The following is a 22,142-nucleotide window of genomic DNA, read 5'->3' as shown; positions in this document are numbered from 1 at the left end:
ACTTACAAACAACACCCCCACTTACAAACAACCCACACTTACGAACAACACCCGGACTTACGAACAACCCACACTTACGAACAACCCGACTTTCGAACACCACCCACACTTACGAACACCCACACTTACAAACACCCACACTTACAAACACACACACTTACAAACACCCACAATTACAAACACACACACACATACGAACACACACACATACGAACACCCGCACTTACAAACACACACACTTACAAACACACACACATACGAACACCCGCACTTACGAACCAGCTTCCATGAAATATATGTTGTTTTTAAAATCGACTTACAACGCGAACTCTCTCACCTTGATAATTGATCCGCCGGACTATTTTTTGTTCAGCTCAGCGATACTCCGCAAGATGTAAATGTGTAAATGAGTCTGCCTCATGCTGGGAGTGAGTGCTTGTGTGTAGGTGTATGGGCATTTAAACTTACAGTAAATTACTGTGTTCCGACTTACGAACAGTTCGACTTACGACGGGTCTCAAGAACGAATTGTGTTCGTAAGTCGATGACCGCCCGTTATCAAAGTATGAAAAATAAGAAAACATGCTCTGATATTAAGGATGTTATTAACCAGGTAAAACTTGAACTGCTTTATAGTTTCCTTCATATCCGCATCTCCAGTTTTCTTCAGCCTACTACCCCCAGCCACGCTTACTTCCCAGCCCCAGCATTGTGTTGTACTTGCAGTACCCCACCCCCCTACCCTACACCCCCCTCTCTATCTCTCCTCCCTGGCTCCGCCCCCCTCTCTTACCTATATAGCCTCTTCAATTTCGATTTAAAGCTTTCGTGATGCAGGGATTCATCTTCTTGGTTCTTTCAGTAAAGTCACGTAGAAGGGAAATAATAAAATAATAAAAATAAAACATAATAAAATACAATTCTCACGACGTTTCGGCCACAACGCAAGCAGCTGTCCTCAGGTGAAGAACAGGTCTGTCGGAAAGACAGCGTCTGAATGGGCACCACCAGGCTTGGCAGCGTATATTTAAGCTGAGTTGGAGGGGGAAGAGCGCCTTGACAAAATAATTTGCATATCAAGAGGAATTTAGCATATTTATATGACCTCTTGTTACAGCAGCTATTTTGCCCACTTCAGCAATTGTTTCTTGCTGTGGTTGTCCCACCTGATGACGGACGCTTGTGTTGCGCCCGAATCGTCGTGATTTTATTTATTTGATACCTACGTGACTTTACCGAAAGAACCAAAGAGAATGCTCTGATACTATATAATATTTGTTTGAATGTTTTGCTACAAGTACGTGGCGGTTAATGCCGTGACTTGATGCCTTGCAAACGGTGTATCATCTATTTGGTGTGTGAACATCTTAACACAACTCCTGTTTGATTGCCAGAGGGGGGTAAAACACCTATTGTGCTTTTCATCATGGGAGTGGAGTTGGCTGGTGGTGGCCACTGGACGTTGCTGGGAGGACAATCAACTTGATATAAGAAGTGATACATTTGCAGTCCCAATTCATTACACATGTTGAACTTCTTTCACACCGATCGTGACCAACCGTGCTATGTATGTGTGTTGAATTTCTTTAGCACCGTACGTAGCCAACCGTGCTGGGAAGGACAACTAAACACCACAACAAGCAGTTGTAAAGAAATGAAAGTGTCAATCTAGATGATTGTTTAAAAGTGCATAGCTCCATAACGTCGTAATATCGGTAAGGAAGAGCGTTCCAGACGGCCGCAGAAGCGCGTCCGAAAGCGTCGCGCGATGCTCGATGACCACCGCCATTGTTCGATGGCCGCTGCTGCTGCCAGGATACCCGGGAGTTGGCGTGGTGATGGTTTATGCTCCTTTCGCAGATCAGGAAAAGCATCGTGGTTCGTTTGTAGCAAGCGCTGTGTGTAATGAGCACGACCCCAACATCTACCCCCCCTCGACGCCCACCACAGGGTCGTGCTTCGCAGTCTAAAGCAGAGGTCGCAAACCGGTTTTGATTCCTTACCCGTACCCGGCCGCACCAGGGTCGCAAACGGGTACCCGTACCAGTACCCGTACCCTACCCGAAATGAGTGACAAACGGTGACTCACCAGTGACTCACGGTCTACCCGTACCCGTACCCGGCCGCACCAGGGTCGCAAACGGCTACCCGTACCTGGCCAGGTACGGGTAGCCGGGTATCGGGTAGGGTACGGGTATCGGGTACCCGGTTGCGACCTCTGGTCTAAAGCTGTTAGCCCTCAAGGGTCTGTTTTTCACCTGAAGACGGCTGCTTGCGTTGTGGCCGAAACGTCGTGAGAATTGTATTTTATTATGTTGTATTTTTATTATTTTATTATTTCCCTTCTACGCGACTTTACCGAAAGAACCAAGAAGATGAATCCCTGCAGTCACGAAAGGTTTAAATCGAAATCTCTTCATCTCCTTCCATGTCCCCTCTCGTCCTCTTCGTTCCCAGTCTTCTCTCTCTGTGTGTGTCTCTCTCTGTCTCTCTATGTCTCTATGCTCAGGTGAAGATGGCGGTGTACAGAACGAGAAAAAAGATGCTGCAAAGTGACACTGACGGCTGTTCTGTGCTTCCAGTGTTCAGAGGCCTGCTCAAGGCGCGGCTCCGGCTGGAGCACGCCATGTACCACACACATGCCGGTGATGTGCAGCGCGTCTTCTTCGAACGCTGGGGAGCCGGACAAGCCCCTCTCTGTAGCAGCGTGGACGGCACCCTCGTGTTCACCTTCTGAAGCGCTCACTCGTCACCGTGGCATGCGCGATGACCACCACCGCCACGTGACTTTTCTTTGTGTTGTGCGTGGCACATTTAGCCCAACACAGAACCATAGACTCAACAACACTGCCTATTCAACACTGCACCATAGACTCAACACTGCCCATAGACTCACTACTGCACCATAGACTCAACACTGCCCATAGACTCAACATTACACCAGACTGAAAACTGCACCATAGACTCAACACTGCCCATAGACTCGACTGCACCATAGACTCAACTGCCCATAGACTCAACACTGCACCGTAGACTCAACACTGCACCATAGACTCAACACTGCACCATAGACTCAACACTGCACCATAGACTCAACACTGCACCATAGACTCAACACTGCACCATAGACTCAACACTGCACCACAGACTCAACACTGCACCATAGACTCAACACTGCACCGTAGACTCAACACTGCACCATAGACTCAACACTGCACCATAGACTCAACACTGCACCACAGACCTAACACTGCCCATGTACATTAAGTACTCCTCCTTAACCTCCTTCCATTCCTCTCTTAAATCCTCACCTCTTCACCATCGTCGAATCCCTTCCGCGTGCCTCCACTCCTTCCCGTCCCTCCCGTCCCCTTTCGCGATCCCAAAGGACCCCTCTCTCGCCGTCACTCTTTCCCCAACCCTTGTAGCAATGCCCCCGTCAACTCCATCATTACACTCTGTCTCACCGCTTTGTAAGCCGTGTCAAGCGCCTCGAGTGAAGGGCGCTCTCTCTATAGCACGTTCCTTCAGAGTGGGCAGGTAGGGACTTGGTTGGACAGCGCATTCGTGCACGACAGAAAGCTCGCGGTCACGTGACGCACTTCAACCAATCCGGGAGCGTACTACATGTTTGGGAGGGGCTATACACGACAGACAAATAATCCCTGGTGGGCAGTGCGGAACTGTTGTTCCTACTTGTATAAATACAACACTTGGATTGCGACAGACACGGTTTGTTAATAAAAAAACGCACGCAAATAAAAGTCCACGTTCCACTGGATGTGTTTTAATACGATTATCCATACAGGAATAGTTAGTTGGTCATAGGACCTACAATTGACTTTGAGTAGGGTTACTCCTCCCAAAGGGGTTTCTTTGTTTGCGCAAAAGAAACGTCACAATGGCCTCGTCTCGTCCGAGCATGCGGGCGTTGGATTTCTAGACGTTTCACCGTTACGACAAACGCGGCATTCTACGCTGGCGACGCGCACCGTGACATGTCGCCGTGGTCACGCCCCTCGGGTTTTCCGCGACGGAACTGTGATTGCAATTAGCATATTTGTTGCCTCGTGTTTTTTTTACACTTTGCAGAACTTAAAAAAAATGCTTCGCTCAGAAGTTCTTCAACAGCAGTTCGCCCGTCGCAAGCCCGACGGACCCACGGGAGTCTTCGTGCATCTTCGCAACTCGACGACCAACCGGGAGTCCGGTAATGCTTCTGACGCACGTGACGGGGTCGTGACTGTCACGTGAACGGGGCACGCGGTCACGTCATGAGGACGTGACGAGGTCGTGACGGTCACGTGATGGGGCCGCGGCGGTCACGTGACGGGGCCGCGAAAGTCACATGACGGGGGTGCGAAAGTCACGTGACGGGGCCGCGAAAGTCACATGACGGGGGCGCGAAGGTCACATGATGAGGCTAAGTCACGTGACGGGGCACATGATCATCTACTCCGCCAAACATTCGGCAGAGCACCGATTCAATGGGCAAAAGGGAAAGGCACAGCCCTGCAATTGCTCGCTCACCCGCTCCAACAGCATGGGGAAGCCTTCATCCAGCAGTGGATGATGACGACGGCGATGACGGTGATAGTTGTTTGATAATGCCCGCAATGTTGGCGACTGTCTCGTTAGGTTACGATGAACCTTACGCTCCCTCAATGGCTTATGACCGCACAGTAACTTTACAACCTAGCATGCTTCTTTAATCCCACAGTTACAATAAACTACTCTGGTTTATAACCTAAAACAATCGAAAAGAAAGCGCCACAAGTCCATTCACGAATACAATCACCCTGCGTGTACGTTTGCAAGATAAATAGATAACGCCTCTTCTTTCCCCATGCGTTTCTCCACACGTACGAGCACAAAAGTGAATATACATTTTTTTTTTAGTTCACACATCCCGTCAGCCACACAGCCCTTCTGAGAGCGCATCTTGTCACCGGCAGCACACACTGCTGCTTAAGCACGAACCAAAACTCTGCACCAGTTTCGACATCCGTTGTCTCGTCAGCGGTCAGGCTCGCATCGGTACAATACATGCAAGGCTCTGGACCGCTTGCCACATTCATTGTTTCATCAGCGGTAAGATTCGCTTGAACCATCGGTACAATACGTGCAAGGCTCTGGACCGCTTGCCACATTCATTCTTTCATCAGCGGTGAGGTTCGCTTGAACCAGCGGTACAACACGTGAAAACTCCGGACCGGATTCGACATTCGTTGGTTTCATCAGCGGTCAGTTTCGCTCGCATTGGTTTAACGAAGCAGCAGAATCGGGCTCCTTTGCTTGAACCAAGCTCCGCTTGCGTTGAGAACCACCCAATGCTGCACACGGGGGAGGAGGTAGGGACATGGGCGGGGGGCACGCGAGGGGGGGGGGGGGGCGCTGGGGGCGGAGATGGAGTTCGGTTATCCGCTGCCCGAGCGCGACGATCGATTAGCGTTATGCAATCGCGCGTCAGCGATTACGCGGCTATGCGCTGGACGCGGCCGTGTTGCGAAAGCCACCGGCAGGCGTTCACAGTGCGACTACCACCGCGACTTTTATTTGACCCGCTGCAAGGCCCCCACCGAGCCACAGTGTGGCTCTTTTCTCAAAAACGACCCTGGCTGTCACAAAGATTAGCTCGACGAAGTGGCTTATCATCGTGTCGAAATTTATACGCACGTTGATTCTAAATGTGGAGGGGAAAAACTAGACAGCCCGGAGAAAAAACACGCAGCAGGCGTCAGGAGGTTTGGGATCGAACCCACGACCTCCTGTAGACCAGGCGAGGTAGTTAACATCTCCTAGCCACCGTGATGATGATGAGAGACACGCAAACTCCAAATATATAGCAGCAGGCGTCAGTGTCAGTATGGAACCCACGACCTCCTGCATACCAGGCGAGGGAGTTAACCTCTCGTAGCCGCCGTGATGATGATGATGAGAGACACGCAAACTCTAAATAAACAGCAGCAGGCATCAGTGTCGGTATGGAACCCACGACCTCCTGCATACCAGGCGAGGGAGTTAACCTCTCGTAGCCGCCGCTTTCGCGACAACCGAACGCAACCTTGGCGAGAACGTGACACCTGCCACAGGACAGGACCCTGCGCTGTCGTCGAGGTCAAGAGGTCACCCAAAGCAAGCACGGGAACGGAGAAGAGAGAATGCGCGCCGCAATAATGCTTCAGCGGACAGGGGCCCGCTGCTTTTGGTTGCGAGCACTGGAAGACGAACGCTCGAGAGCGACTCGTATAACAACAACAACAACGACGACAACAACAAACACCCACAGTAAAATTCCTACAAAATGCATCCCCACGCTCTTCGCCTACAAACGCACTCCCAACGGTGCCAACTCGTTGCTGGCCAGGCGGGGGGGGGGGGGCAGCCGAACCCAGAGGCCTGTCGTCCTTTGCCATGCGGTGCGCCACCGTGCCGCCCGGCCTAGTAGGACCTGGGCGGCTGCATGGGGGCGGCCACCGCCGGCGGGGGCGGCAAGGCCTTCATCTTGACGCAGTACGTCGCCAGTTCCTGCGAATCCGTGACGTGGGGGTGCATCGCCATCACGCGCTCCACCACGGGCTGCGGGAAGACGCCGCACAGGTTCCGGTAAACCTGCGCCCGCAGCTGCTCCGTGGCGCCATCGTCGCCGCCGCCGCCGGCGCCCACCGCGGCGTTCTGAAACGGCGCCGACTGAGCGTTGGGCGGGTAGTGTCGCGGCTGGTACCGCTGCTGCTGCTGCTGCTGGTGGTTGTGGTACGGCTGCTGCTGCTGCTGGTGGTGGTGGTGGTGGTGCGCCGGCGGGTGTGACGAGTGCTGCGGGTAGAGCGAGCGGTACGCCGCCGCCGGTGCCGGCTGGCCCAGCGGCCCGTGCCACGAGTTTGGCTGCGGCAGAGGCACGCTCGAGCCGCTGTCGTACAGGAAGCCGTCGGACATGAACGCACCTGGCGCCAGCTGCTGCTGCACCTGCTGCACCTGCTGCTTCTGAGCTGGGAAGTGTACGCAGCAGCTGCACGGAGCGCCGTAGGGGTGATCGGGACGGTACGCCCCACTGCCTCCTGGGAACGTCGCCGCGAGCTGCCCCTCTGCCGCAGCGGCCGGGTTGAACGGAGCTCCATGGCTGCCATGGTGAGCATGCTGATGAAGCTGCTGCTGCTGATGATGATGCTGCTGCTGACTGGGGTGAAGATGCTGTTGATGATTGGCGTGATGCTGTTGATGCGAAGGGTGCGGAGGAGGGTGATGCGGGGGCAGCTTCGAGGGGCCCTGCACGGCGTACGCGTCGTGCTGGTAGTACTGCGTCTGGCGGTACTGCCCCGGCGAGGGGTCGCTCGCGATGCCGGGGTCGGAGTAGCAGCCCGCGCCGTACACGACGCCTGCGCCGCCGCCACCGCCGCCGCCGCCGGTGGGGGCGGACGGCAGCGTGGCGGCGCCATCCTGCGACGCTGCGGAGAGCTGGCGCAGCGAGTTGTACCCCGAGTCCTGCTGCGAGCACTCCTCGCCCCCCTCCGGCCAGTCAAGCGCTCCCCACACGCCCACCGCAGCCGCCGTGCCGGCCCTCGTCTGTTGCTGCTGCAGCAGCTGCAGCTGGTGCTGCTGCTGCAGCTGCTGCTGCTGGTGGTGGTGGTACCCGTGCGCCGGCTGATTCTGGAGCTGCGGGACGGCGAGCTGACTCGGCTGAAGCTGCTGCGCCTTCGACGGCGTCGTCGGCGGCGGCTGATGCTGCTGCTGCTGGTGGTGGTGGGTGGGAAACGGCTTTCCCGGCGGCTTTCCGCTCTGATGCTGGACCTCGGCCTCCTTCCTGTGCGAGCGAGCGCCGGCACGCGACGGGCTGCCCGCCGGCGCCCCCCTGCCCTCCGACGTTCCTTCCGCCGCCCCCCCCCACCCCCACCACCTCCTGCTGCTGCTGCTGCCCGGCAGCTGCCCTCAGCTCGTCGGCCACGGACAGTTGGATCTGGTTGGCGCGCTCCGGGTGCGAGTACTTGCACTTGTTGCCGAAGGTGCACTTCCTGCCGTAGGGGCACGGGACGCGTTTGTTCTGCGTCGGCACCGGCACCTTGCGCAGGAAGTTCTCCAGAGTGGGGCCGTCACGGCCCAGCGGGTCGTCGGGCAGCATGAACCTGCGGAAAAAGACGACGACGACGATGATGTCGTACACAAGACAAGGATCCCCCGTGTACCCTTTACAGGGCTGTTCGGGACAAGTGGCGTTAGCAAGAAGATTTGAAAAAAGTGACGGTTTTCAAATTTTGCTGCTGTGGTTTTCACAGCTGATGATGATTGCTTGTGTTGCAATCGAAACGTCGTGAGAATTTAATTGTTAAATTTTTATTATTTTATTATTTCCCTTCCACGTGACTTTACCGAAAGAACCAAGAATATGAATCCCTGCAGTCACGAAAGCTTTAAATACAAATACAACTTACTTTATTTCATCAAACCCTTTGTATTTGTTGACATCGTACTTTTTTAATGATTGAGAGCCAATGGCTGCAGCTAAGGTTAAGAAGAACCACTGCTCCCGACGCTCCCCACACACCACCTCGGTCTTCGCTGGGCCCTGCGTACCCCGCATCTCGCGCGCATTATCGCCGGCGGTGCTTTACCCCCCTACACTACTTATCATTCATCGCAACGAGATCTTTCGCGTAACGCGGCGTTCTTCCAGGAACGCGACCGCTACCGCCGCGTAACAGGAGGACGGACTGCGCGCGAGTGCGTGCGAGTGCGAGTGCGTGCAAGTGCGGTGAGACCCGCTTGTCGTTGACGAAGGAGTACATGAGCAGACGCTCCTCCACGTTATAGGAGGGCGGGCTGCGTGCGAGTGCGTGCGAGTGCGTGCGAGTGCGTGCGAGTGCGTGCAAGTGCGTGCGAGTGCGTGCGAGTGCGTGCAAGTGCGTGCGAGTGCGTGCGAGTGCGTGCGAGTGCGTGCGAGTGCGTGCGAGTGCGTGCAAGTGCGTGCAAGTGCGTGCGAGTGCGTGCGAGTGCGTGCGAGTGCGTGCAAGTGCGTGCAAGTGCGTGCGAGTGCGTGCGAGTGCGTGCGAGTGCGTGCAAGTGCGTGCAAGTGCGTGCGAGTGCGTGCGAGTGCGTGCGAGTGCGTGCAAGTGCGTGCAAGTGCGTGCGAGTGCGTGCGAGTGCGTGCGGTGAGACCCACTTGTCATTGACGAAGGAGTACATGAGCAGGCGCTCCTCCACGAAGCGTCGCCACTCGACCTTCTCGCTCTGCAGGTCGCGGTAGTTGTCGTTGGAGACGATGACGCCGTCCGACTCGTGCGCCAGCCGCACGATGAAGCGGTCGTCGTAGCAGACGACGCGGCGGCCCTGCACGCGCCGCGACGGCGTGAACACGAGCACGCGGCGACGCTCCAGCTCGCTCAGGATCTGCTGGTCTGCGGGAGACAGGGGGAGGGAAACATGGTGAGGGTTCAGCCCCCTCCGCATCGACCACCCCCACTCCGCTCCGCTCAACTGGTGGGCAACGAACGTGTGAGTCTGTGGGTGGCAGTGTTGAGTCTATGGGTAGTGTTGAGTCTGTGGTGCAGTGGTGAGTCTATGGTGCAGTGTTGAGTCTATGGTGCAGTGCTGAGTCTGTGGGTGGCAGTGGTGTTGCACCTATGATGCGGTGTTGAGTCTATGGGTAGTGTTGAGTCTATGGGTAGTGTTGAGTCTATGGGTAGTGTTGAGTCTATGGGTAGTGTTGAGTCTATGGGTAGTGTTGAGTCTATGGGCAGTGTTGAGTCTATGGTGCAGTGTTGAGTCTGTGGTGCAGTGTTGAGTCTGTGGTGCAGTGTTGAGTCTGTGGTGCAGTGGTGAGTCTATGGTGCAGTGTTGAGTCTATGGTGCAGTGTTGAGTCTATGGTGCAGTGATGAGTCTATGGTGCAGTGTTAAGTCTATAGTGCAGTGATGAGTCTATGGGCAGTGTTGAGTCTATGGGTAGTGTTGAGTCTATGGTGCAGTGTTGAGTCTATGGGCAGTGTTGAGACTATGGGCAGTGTTGAGTCTATGGGTAGTGTTGAGTCTATGGGTAGTGTTGAGTCTATAGTGCAGTGTTGAGTCTCTGGGCAGTGTTGAGTCTATGGTGCAGTGTTGAGTCTATGGTTCAGTGTTGAGTCTATGGGCAGTGTTGAGTCTATGGTGCAGTGTTGAGTCTATGGGTAGTGTTGAGTCTATGGGTAGTGTTGAGTCTATAGTGCAGTGTTGAGTCTCTGGGCAGTGTTGAGTCTATGGTGCAGTGTTGAGTCTATGGTGCAGTGCTGAGTCTATGGTGCAGTGCTGAGTCTATGGTGCAGTGTTGAGTCTATGGGCAGTGTTGAGTCTATGGGTAGTATTATTTGTTTCTTTCGGTTAAGTCACGTCTAAAGATAAAATAATAAATTAAATTAAATAATAGAATACGACGTTTCGATTGCAACACAAGCAATCATCATCATCAGGTATAATGAAATAGCGACATAAAATATAACCAGAAAACTATAGACAGACATATTAGCAGACAGATATCACCAAGATACATAGCGAGAGCAGCACAGGTAACTCTAACCCTCCTCCCTCCCTCTGCCTCCGCCCCCCCCCCTCTGTCTATTTAAGGCCACCACACAGAGACGATCACCCCTCTCTGTTACCTGTGCTGCTCTCGCTATGTATCTTGGTGATATCTGTCTGCTAATATGTCTGTCTATAGTTTTCTGGTTATATTTTATGTCGCTATTTCATTATACCTGATGATGATTGCTTGTGTTGCAATCGAAACGTCGTATTCTATTATTTAATTTAATTTATTATTTTATCTTTAGACGTGACTTAACCGAAAGAAACAAATAATAATTCCTGCAGTCACGAAAGTTCTAAAATTAAGATTCTATGGGTAGTGTTGAGTCTATGGTGCAGTGTTGAGTATATGGGCAGTGTTGAGTCTATGGTGCAGTGTTGAGTCTATGGTGCAGTGTTGAGTCTATGGGCAGTGTTGAGTCTATGGTGCAGTGATGAGTCTATGGTGCAGTGTTAAGTCTATAGTGCAGTGATGAGTCTATGGGCAGTGTTGAGTCTATGGGTAGTGTTGAGTCTATGGTGCAGTGTTGAGTCTATGGGCAGTGTTGAGTCTATGGGTAGTGTTGAGTCTATGGGTAGTGTTGAGTCTATAGTGCAGTGTTGAGTCTCTGGGCAGTGTTGAGTCTATGGTGCAGTGTTGAGTCTATGGTTCAGTGTTGAGTCTATGGGCAGTGTTGAGTCTATGGTGCAGTGGTGAGTTTATGGTGCAGTGTTAAGTCTATAGTGCAGTGTTGAGTCTATGGGCAGTGTTGAGTCTATGGTGCAATGTTCAGTCTATGGGCAGTGTTGAGTCTATGGTGCAGTGTTCAGTCTATGGTGCAGTGTTCAGTCTATGGGCAGTGTTGAGTCTATGGGCAGTGTTGAGTCTATGGTGCAGTGTTGAGTCTATGGGCAGTGTTGAGTCTATGGTGCAGTGTTGAGTCTATGGTGCAGTGTTGAGTCTATGGGCAGTGTTGAGTCTATGGTGCAGTGTTGAGTCTATGGTGCAGTGTTGAGTCTATGGGCAGTGTTGAGTCTATGGTGCAGTGCTGAGTCTATGGTGCAGTGTTGGGTCTATGGTGCAGTGTTGAGTCTATGGTGCAGTGATGAGTCTATGGTGCAGTGTTAAGTCTATAGTGCAGTGATGAGTCTATGGGCAGTGTTGAGTCTATGGGTAGTGTTGAGTATATGGTGCAGTGTTGAGTCTATGGGCAGTGTTGAGTCTATGGGTAGTGTTGAGTCTATGGGTAGTGTTGAGTCTATAGTGCAGTGTTGAGTCTCTGGGCAGTGTTGAGTCTATGGTGCAGTGTTGAGTCTATGGTTCAGTGTTGAGTCTATGGGCAGTGTTGAGTCTATGGTGCAGTGGTGAGTTTATGGTGCAGTGTTAAGTCTATAGTGCAGTGTTGAGTCTATGGTGCAGTGTTGAGTCTATGGGCAGTGTTGAGTCTATGGTGCAATGTTCAGTCTATGGGCAGTGTTGAGTCTATGGTGCAGTGTTCAGTCTATGGTGCAGTGTTCAGTCTATGGGCAGTGTTGAGTCTATGGGCAGTGTTGAGTCTATGGTGCAGTGTTGAGTCTATGGGCAGTGTTGAGTCTATGGTGCAGTGTTGAGTCTATGGTGCAGTGTTGAGTCTATGGGCAGTGTTGAGTCTATGGTGCAGTGTTGAGTCTATGGTGCAGTGTTGAGTCTATGGGCAGTGTTGAGTCTATGGTGCAGTGCTGAGTCTATGGTGCAGTGTTGGGTCTATGGTGCAGTGTTGAGTCTATGGTGCAGTGATGAGTCTATGGTGCAGTGTTAAGTCTATAGTGCAGTGATGAGTCTATGGGCAGTGTTGAGTCTATGGGTAGTGTTGAGTCTATGGTGCAGTGTTGAGTCTATGGGCAGTGTTGAGTCTATGGGTAGTGTTGAGTCTATGGGTAGTGTTGAGTCTATAGTGCAGTGTTGAGTCTCTGGGCAGTGTTGAGTCTATGGTGCAGTGTTGAGTCTATGGGCAGTGTTGAGTCTATGGGCAGTGTTGAGTCTATGGTGCAGTGGTGAGTCTATGGTGCAGTGTTAAGTCTATAGTGCAGTGTTGAGTCTATGGTGCAGTGTTGAGTCTATGGGCAGTGTTGAGTCTATGGTGCAATGTTCAGTCTATGGGCAGTGTTGAGTCTATGGTGCAGTGTTGAGTCTATGGTGCAGTGTTCAGTCTATGGTGCAGTGTTCAGTCTATGGGCAGTGTTGAGTCTATGGGCAGTGTTGAGTCTATGGTGCAGTGTTGAGTCTATGGGCAGTGTTGAGTCTATGGTGCAGTGTTGAGTCTATGGTGCAGTGTTGAGTCTATGGGCAGTGTTGAGTCTATGGTGCAGTGCTGAGTCTATGGGCAGTGTTGAGTCTATGGTGCAGTGCTGAGTCTATGGTGCAGTGTTGAGTCTATGGTGCAGTGCTGAGTCTATGGTGCAGTGCTGAGTATATGGTGCAGTGTTGAGTCTATGGTGCAGTGTTGAGTCTATGGGCAGTGTTGAGTCTATGGTGCAGTGTTGAGTCTATGGGCAGTGTTGAGTCTATGGTGCAGTGTTGAGTCTATGGTGCAGTGTTGAGTCTATTGTGCAGTGTTGAGTCTATGGGCAGTGTTGAGTCTATGGTGCAGTGTTGAGTCTATGGTGCAGTGCTGAGTCTATGGTGCAGTGTTGAGTCTATGGTGCAGTGCTGAGTCTATGGTGCAGTGCTGAGTCTATGGTGCAGTGCTGAGTCTATGGTGCAGTGCTGAGTCTATGGTGCAGTGCTGAGTCTATGGTGCAGTGTTGAGTCTATGGTGCAGTGCTGAGTCTATGGTGCAGTGTTGAGTCTATGGTGCAGTGCTGAGTCTATGGTGCAGTGCTGAGTCTATGGTGCAGTGTTGAGTCTATGGTGCAGTGCTGAGTCTATGGTGCAGTGCTGAGTCTATGGTGCAGTGTTGAGTCTACGGTGCATTGGGGAGGGGGCTGGAGGGCTGGGGGGCTGGGGGGTGGGGAGCTGGGGGGCTGGGGGGTGGGGAGCTGGGGGGCTGGGGGGCTGGGGGGGTGGGGAGCTGGGGGGCTGGGGGGCTGGGGGGGTGGGGGGGTGGGGGGCTGGGGGGCTGGGGGGGTGGAGGTCTCACCAGTGATGGGAGCGTCGGCTCGCGGCTGCTCCCGGCGCCAGGTCGGCACGAGCACCGTGACCTCCTTGTGGCCGCGCTGCAGGAACCAGCTCACCGCCAACTCGATGCCCCGGCAGGAAAACACCTCTTTGTTGCCGTGGCTGAAGCCGGAATGCCAGGGTCGGGGACAAGGGTGGGGGTGGTGCATCGTCACGATTCGTCGTCCGAGCGCCGTCGTTAAAGCAGAATAACGATCTGGCCAAAATTTGTGTTTTAAGACCCTCCGCCACCCGATGTGTTAACTACCTCGCCTGGTGTACAGGAGGTTGTGGGTTTGATCCCAACCCTGACGCCTGCTGCTGTATATTTGGAGTTTGCGTGTCTCTCTCTCATCATCATCACGGTGGCTAAGAGATGTTAACTACCTCGCCTGGTCTACAGGAGGTTGTGGGTTCGAGCCCAAACCTGACGCCTGCTGCTGTATATTTGGAGTTTGCGTGTCTCTCTCTCTCATCATCATCATCATCACGGTGGCTAGGAGATGTTAACTACCTCGCCTGGTATACAGGAGGTCGTGGGTTCGATCCCAACCCTGACGCCTGCTGCTGTATATTTTGAGTCTGCGTGTCTCTCTCTCATCATCATCACGGTGGCTAGGAGATGTTAACTACCTCGCCTGGTATACAGGATGTCGTGGGTTCGATCCTGACCCTGACGCCAGCTGCTGTATATTTGGAGTTTGCGTGTCTCTCTCTCTCATCATCATCACGGTGGTTAGGAGATGTTAACTACCTCGCCTGGTATACAAGAGGTCGTGGGTTCGATCCCAAACCTGATGCCTGCTGTGTTTTTTCTCCGGGCCGTCTAATTTTTCGCTCCACATTTAGAATCGACGTGCGTTTCGACTACTCGGCTGCTGCTATAAATCTCCACGTGATAAGTCACATTGTTGAGCTATCATTTGTGATAACCAGCTCGCTTCTGAAAAAGGAGCTACATAGCTCAGTGGGCCTTAGCTGGTAAAATAAAATTAGTTTAGTTTAGACTGCACAAAAACCACGTGGAGAGAGACACGCAAGCTCCAAATATACAGCAGCAAGTGTCGGGGTCGAGGTTGAACCCATGAACCACCCGTATACCAGGCGAGGTACTTAACATCTCATAGCCACCGGGATAATGAAGAGGACGCAAGCTCCAAATATACAGCAGCAGGCGTCAGCGTTGGGATCGAACCCACGACCTCCTGTATACCAGGCGAGGTAGTTAACATCTCACCGGTGAAGCCCAATCAGAAGGCTGCGCCCTGCCGGCTCTCACCTCATCGCCACGTTGCTGCCGTCGATGACGATGTGACGCAGGTTGGAGCTGTCGTCGGGGTCAAAGGGCGGCGCGGGGTCAGCGGGCGGCTCTGGGTCCCCGCCCCCGCGCGCCACCAACACCCGCGGCAGCCGCTCCTGCCCTCCTGCAACGCCATCGATACCGACGGGGAGAGTTAGCGAGCATTCGAGAATGAACGACAAACGTCAGCAGACCGGCCACCCGCTGTAAACAGTGCGGCGTGCGCGTTCAAACGCAGGACCCCCTACACGCACGCACGTGTCATCCGCCACGTGGGGTGAGGTCCCCCTCCCCGCACGTCCGATGAGCACGGTTGACTACGTACGGCGCGAAATAATTTCAACGCACACACACACGTGGATTGACGATGCTGCTAATGATGATGATGGTGGTGGTGGATCGTGTCCGCTTGCTGCGTGTCTTTCCCGGAATCTCCGATGGGCACGGTTGGCTACGTACGGCGCGAAAGAATTTCAACGGACGTACAAAGATCTGGGGACGGTCATTTGCAAGGGGAGTAGGAGGCCACACGTCTGTGCGATCGTTGTGGTTTTTTGCGTTGCGCTTGCCGTGGTCGTAACTTCCCCGACCCCGCGCCCCCCTACACTGGACGTCGGCGAGAGAAGAGCTTCGCACCACCATGGGATTCTTCCAGTCCGCGAGCAAAAGATTCAATATCTCCGATTCCTGCCTCGGGCCACTGTCAAAATTCGCCAGGTTTGTAAAAAGTGACACCGCTCACTATTATTATTTTTGTTTAAAATCACTCCATTTTTATACATCTGAATGGCGACGTGGCGCCAACCCCCCCCCCACCTCCACCGCCGCCCTCGACACTTGCATGCCGGTGCACAGGGGCAGCTGCCACTGGGGGTCCCCCCCCCGCCCCCACCTCTAGGCTCCACTACGGCAGGGTGGTGGAACGGTTGGTGACGCAAAGCGCCGCGGTTTAAATGCTGCGGCATTCAAGCGAGCGCCACCATGCCACGCCACATCGTATCTGTGGGTCTCTGTGCAGGTCTATGAGTCTCTCCATGGGCCCACTGATCTCCGAGTCCATGGCCCTCTACTTGAGTCTATGGGTCTCTGTGCGGGTCCATGGGCGTCGCTACGCGATGACGCAGAGACAGCTGCCATTTGAAGTGGGGAGGGGGTAGTGGGGGGTAGTGGGGGGTGGTGGGGGGGGTAGTGGGGGGGGTCCCCTTTGCGCGAACGACCGAGACGACTGAACATGGATGCTCGTCATCATCATCCTCCTCATCCTCCTCGTCAGTCACCTTCATCGTACGCCGACGCCGCCGCCGCTCCCCTCGCCTTGCCGGCACCGCCGCCGGCCGCCCCCTCGGCCAGGGCCGCCGCCGGCGCGGCCGCTCCGTGCTTGAGCAGCTCCTCCAGCAGCGTGTTGTGCAGGGGGGCGCCCCCCAGCCGGCCGATGGCATCGCGGATCTGCGACTCGGAGTAGCCGAGTTTGCGCGCAAAGTCCAGGCACAGCTGGTAGCTCGACTCGTCGCCCGCCTGCGCCGCGTCGCCCGCCTCCTCCTCCTCGCCCGCCGCCGCCGTCCTCCCGTTGCCGGCGGCGTCGGCGGCGGCGTCGTCGCGGTGATCTCCGGTCGCCGTGGCGGCGGAGTCCGGGGAGCACAGCGCCACGATGTAGTCCTGCGGAAGAGGCGCGCCATTCGTTACCGTCCTGCCGGTTTCGACCGTTGAACCGTCGTCACTGCCGCCGTGGTCATCGTCATCGTCATCGTCACCGGGGCTGCCATTGGCTCGTGGCTCGCCGATCGGCGCAGAGGTTCGCGGTTCGGAGCCCGGAAGGCCGCCCCGGTGAACGCTGCGGGGGGCAGTCACTGTGAAGTGCGACGGAGCCGGTGGCTTCGCTCGCTGCGGACGTTGAGGCTCGCCGTCCGTCCAGCCAGCAGCAGCAGCAACAGCAGCACCAGCAACAGCAGCACCACCACTACAGGCAGCAGCAGCAGCAGCAACAGCAGCAGCAGCACCACTACAGCCAGCAGCAGTACCAGCACCACCACTACAGGCAGCAGCAGCACCAGCAGCACCAGCAGAAGCACTTCCACCAGCGGTGGCGTAGGCGAGTGACCGCGGGCGCTGCACCCTTCATACCTTTAACATCGAACGAGCCGGCGAGCAGCAGCAGCAGCAGCTACAACATCGCGATGCTTTTCATAACCATCGGAAAAACCCCTGGGGGTGACGACCTCCGTGAGCTTTGACGCACCCCTGATGGTAATCCTTGCTGCGTGCACTGAAGCAGCTACGTGTGTGTGCGTGGGCGTGTGTGGTGCGATAGTGTAGCAGTTAGCGCGCTGCGCTATGAACCCGGCGACACGGGTTCGATTCCCGCTCACTGCCAACATCAGTGACAATTATCTGAACCGGTCCCGGGCCTCCCCTAGGTCGACTCAGCCTCAAATGAGTACCTGGTGCGGTGTGTAAACATCGCCACTAGGGAGACAAAGGCGGTCGGGCGTGGTGCTGGCCACCCACCCCCTCGTGTACCGTTCCGGCCTTCATAGGTGCTCGCTAACAGCACTTGCCCCTACAGTCTGTTAAGGCTATATGGGGGATCTTTGTCTTTGTGTGTGGTGCTGACCACCCACCCCCTCGTGTACCGTTCCGGCCTTCATAGGTGCTCGCTAACAGCACTTGCCCCTACAGTCTATTAAGGCTATACGGGGGATCTTTGTCTTTGTGTGTGGTGCTGACCACCCACCCCCTCGCGTGCCGTGCCCGCGCTACTCGCCAACAGCACTTGACCCGGCAGTCCGTTGAAGGCTACACGGGGGATCTTTGTCTTAGCGCGACGAGGTGACGTTGAAGAATGACCACGTGGCCTCACGACCGGAAAGCACGGGCCGGAATTTCCCGGGCAAACGAGTTTTGTCGAATTAAAAAATAAATTAATAAAGACCACACAACACACAAAGTTCACCCGTGTAGCCTTCACAGACTGTTGGGGCAAGTGCTGTTAGCCAGCACCTATGAAGGCCGGCACGGCGCACGAGGGGGTGGGTGGGCAGGACCTCGCCCGGCCGCCTTTGTCTCCCCAGTGGCGATGCTTATTCTACACCGCAGCAGGTACTCATTTCACCCCGAGTCAACTTAGAAGAGGACTAATTTATAAATAACTAGCTTTACTACCCGGCTTCGCCCGGATTCACGACGCCCGGCCGCCTTTGTCTCCCCAGTGACGATGTTCACACACGACACTTGTTTGAGGCCGAGTCGACCTAGGGGAGGCCCAGGACCGGTTCAAATAATTGTCACCGGTGGTGGCCGTGAGCGGGAATCGAACTCGGGTCGCCGGGTTCGTAGCGCAGCGCGCTAACCACTACACCACCGCTCCCCCCACACACACAGACAGACACACAGACACACACAGACAGCGCGCTAACCACTACACCACCGCTCCCCACACACGCGTCCATAGGTACACACACACGCACTTGCTGCAGACACACACAACTTCCAGGCTGCGTACGGCAGTAAACGACTCAAATAATAAAGCAGCAACGCTGCGCGAAGAACGCCTTAGAGCTGCAACACATTTGTATGGCACTTTACCCGCGTGACGTCAGCAGGCACACGGTGTGACGCTTCCGCATGCGGGTCACATGACAGAGATGTGACGTCACAGCACACTTGCCGTGCAAAATATATGCATTATTGAGCTCCCCCCACCCCCAAAAAATATACAAAAGTCTATTTTTAAAATGTTTTCACGGTGTACAGTCTGGGAAGTACCCACCTGGCAAATTTCAAGTTTGTTGCATGTCGGGAAGTACGCTAAACATTTTGAACAGACACACACAATCACAAATTTCCCTTTTATATACATAAAATAATAGATCACGACGTTTCGATCGCAACGCAAGCAATGGTCATCAGGCAGAAGACAGAGGAGGGAAGCTGCTGATGCAGGCTGCTTTTGAAGGTTAGAGATTAGCGTAGCTGCAGAGTGATAAACTAAGTGTGGGGGGGCTAGTGATGTTAAAGTGAGAAATTTGAATGTAAATGTACATTCCTCGATGTGATGGCACGCTATGAGCTAACATTGACATGCCAATCACATCTACACGGTACATTTACACGGTACATTTACACGGTACATTTACACGGTACATTTACACGGTACATTCACACGGTACATTCACACGGTACATTTACACGGTACATTCGCACAGTACATTTGCACAGTACATTTACACAGTACATTCACACAGTACATTCACACAGTACATTCACACAGTACATTCACACGGTACATTCACACAGTGCATTCACACAGTACATTTACACGGTACATTCACACGGTACATTCACACAGTGCATTCACACAGTACATTTACACGGTACATTCACACGGTACATTTACACAGTACATTCACACGGTACATTCACACGGTACATTCACACGGTACATTCACACGGTACATTCACACGGTACATTCACACAGTACATTCACACAGTACATTTACTTGCAAATTTCTCACTTTAACATCACAAGCCCCCCCCCCCCACTCGCCCATCTCTAACCTTAAAAATTAACCCGTAAAAACTAAGTTTTTCACTATAAATCCTTTATATGCGTGGCGGCTAGAGTCCTCTCGTCCTCTGGCTTGAGATGGCTGCCACCTATGGGTCAGATGATTGCCTGCCACCATTAAGCAATTGGTAATTAAATATAAAAAAAAAAATTGCAAAAAAGTGTAAAATTTTGGAGAAAAAAAATTCATGAAAATAAATTGTCACGCACAACGAGTCTGTGTGCAAAATGTCAGCTCGATTTGATCACGGGAAGTGGGTTAAAAAACGACCGAAAGATTTGCACGGTCGTAAGCGCGCAAGCAAGCAAGTGAACTTAATATAAAGGATTTAAAAATCAGCCTGGATCAGCAGCTTCTCTCCTCTGACTTCCGCCTGATGACCATTGCTTGCGTTGCGATCGAAACGTCGTGATCTATTATCTTTCTACCTACGTGACTTTACCGAAACAACCAAAGAGTATGGATTCGTGCAGTCACGAAAGCTTCAAATCAAGATTGAATTCATAATTAGTTCCATAGACGCATATAAAGACCCAGAGACTCACACAGAGACACAGACTCACACAGTGACCCAGAGACTCACAGAGCCTCACAGACCCACACAGTGACCCAGAGACTCACAGAGACTCACAGAGACCCACAGACTCACACAGTGACCCAGAGACTCACAGAGGCTCACAGAGAGCCACAGACTCACACGGTGACCCAGAGACACGGAGAACCTCACAGAGACCCACAGACTCACACAGTGACCCAGAGACTCACAGAGCCTCACAGACCCGCACAGCGACCCAGAGACTCATAGAGAGCCACAGACTCACACAGTGACCCAGAGACACAGAGACTCACAGAGACTCAGACTCACACAGTGACCCAGAGACTCACAGAGACTCACAGACTCACACAGTGACCCAGAGACTCACAGACTCACACAGAGACCCAGAGACTCACAGAGACTCGCAGACTCACACAGTGACCCAGAGACTCACAGAGACTCACACAGTGACTGAGAGACACGTAGAGAGACTCAGAGACTCACGGAGAGCCTCTGAGTGTCTCTGTAGTGACCCAGAAAGCGGAGAGAGACCATCACCCCACGTTGCCTTTGTGGTGCATGTATCGACGAGCCCCCCATCCCCCCCCCCCACCACCACCCTCCCCACCTTGCACCGCCGCGAGTGTTATCAGCTGAGAATTCGGGGCGGGGCGGTGGGTTCACAAAAAAGACCGCACAGTGGACTTCGGAGCCGCGTTCAACCGCAGCCAGGGCCAGGGAGGGCCGGGAGGGCCCCCCACACCCCACAGGCCGCCGCCGGAGGAGTGCGGCGAAGTGCGGAATGTGACACCGTGCAACGGTGACGCCTGCAATGCAGCCGAGCAATGCTTAAAAGGCGCGTGTGTTGTCTGCGTGTCTGTGCGTGTGTGCATGTAGGGGAGCGGTGGTGCAGTGGTTAGCGCTACGCTGCGCTACGAAACCCGGTGACCCGAGTTCGATTGCCGCTCACGGCCAACACCGGTGACGATTATCTGAGCTGGTCCTGGACCTCCCCTAGGTCGACTCGGCCTCAAATGAGTTCCTGGTGCGATGTGTAAACATCGCCACTGGGGAGACAAAGACGGCCGGGCGTGGTGTTGGTCACCCACCCCTTTGTGTGCCGTGCCGGCCTTCATAGGTGCTTGCTAACAGCACTTGCCACAACAGTCTGCCAAGGCTATACGGGGGATCTTTGTGTGTGATGGCATTATGCTGGGCTCGAAGTCCATGGGTTTCTGTGTAGAGTCCATGGGTCTCTGTGTGAGTCTATGGGTCTCTGTGTGGAGTCCATGGGTCTCTGTGTGAGTCTATAGGTCTCTGTATGAGTCTATGGGTCTCTGTGTGGAGTCTATGGGTCTCTGTGGAGTCCATGGGTCTCTGTGGAGTCCATGGGTATCTGTGTGCAGTCTATGGGTCTCTGTATGAGTCCATGGGTCTCTGTGGAGTCTATGGGTCTCTGTGTGAGTCTATAGGTCTCTGTATGAGTCTATGGGTCTCTGTATGAGTCTATGGGTCTCTGTGTGGAGTCTATGGGTCTCTGTGGAGTCCATGGGTATCTGTGTGCAGTCTATGGGTCTCTGTATGAGTCCATGGGTCTCTGTGGAGTCTATGGGTCTCTGTGTGAGTCTATAGGTCTCTGTATGAGTCTATGGGTCTCTGTATGAGTCTATGGGTCTCTGTGTGGAGTCTATGGGTCTCTGTGGAGTCCATGGGTCTCTGTGTGAGTGAGCCTTTGGCCAGATGGAGGTCAGGGCAGATCTCGACTGTGCGGCGTCTGCGGTCTCTGGCGGAGGGCAGAAGGCGTTGTCGGTGAGGTGCCGCCGCCGCCACCGCCGCAGTGGCGGAGGCGGCGGTGGTGGTGACATCAATGGCTTTAGCCGTGCTGGCACCGTGGCCTCGTGCTGCGATTGCGCTAATTGCCACCCGGGCGGCATGGTGGGTGGCACCACGGTGGCTAGGAGATGTTAACTACCTCGCCTGGTCTACAGGAGGTCGTGGGTTCGATCCCGACCCCGACGCCTGCTGCTGCTGCTGCTGTATATTTGGAGTTTGCGTCTCTCTCCCTCTCCCCGTGGTCCTC

General features: G+C 54.1%; 1 protein-coding gene across 1 annotated transcript in view; it reads right to left on the bottom strand.

Annotated features, from left to right (window-relative positions):
• Positions 1-3,788: 3,788 nt before the first annotated feature.
• Positions 3,789-22,142, bottom strand: part of LOC144950343 (uncharacterized) — a 43,701-nt gene continuing 25,347 nt past the window's right edge. The window contains exons 3-8 of the mRNA XM_078880461.1: positions 16,239-16,617; positions 14,941-15,085; positions 13,645-13,784; positions 9,152-9,386; positions 7,922-8,117; positions 3,789-7,875 (exon numbers count right to left, since the gene is read on the bottom strand). Coding sequence (XP_078736587.1) covers positions 6,442-7,875; positions 7,922-8,117; positions 9,152-9,386; positions 13,645-13,784; positions 14,941-15,085; positions 16,239-16,617 — 2,529 coding nt within the window. The 3' untranslated portion in view covers positions 3,789-6,441. The remainder of the gene's footprint in view (positions 7,876-7,921; positions 8,118-9,151; positions 9,387-13,644; positions 13,785-14,940; positions 15,086-16,238; positions 16,618-22,142) is intronic.

The sequence above is a fragment of the Lampetra fluviatilis genome, chromosome 57, assembly GCF_964198595.1.
Source record: "Lampetra fluviatilis chromosome 57, kcLamFluv1.1, whole genome shotgun sequence".
Taxonomy (NCBI): Eukaryota; Metazoa; Chordata; class Hyperoartia; order Petromyzontiformes; family Petromyzontidae; genus Lampetra; species Lampetra fluviatilis.
Note: the sequence above shows the minus strand (reverse complement) of the source record. Positions and strands in the feature narration are given on the sequence as shown.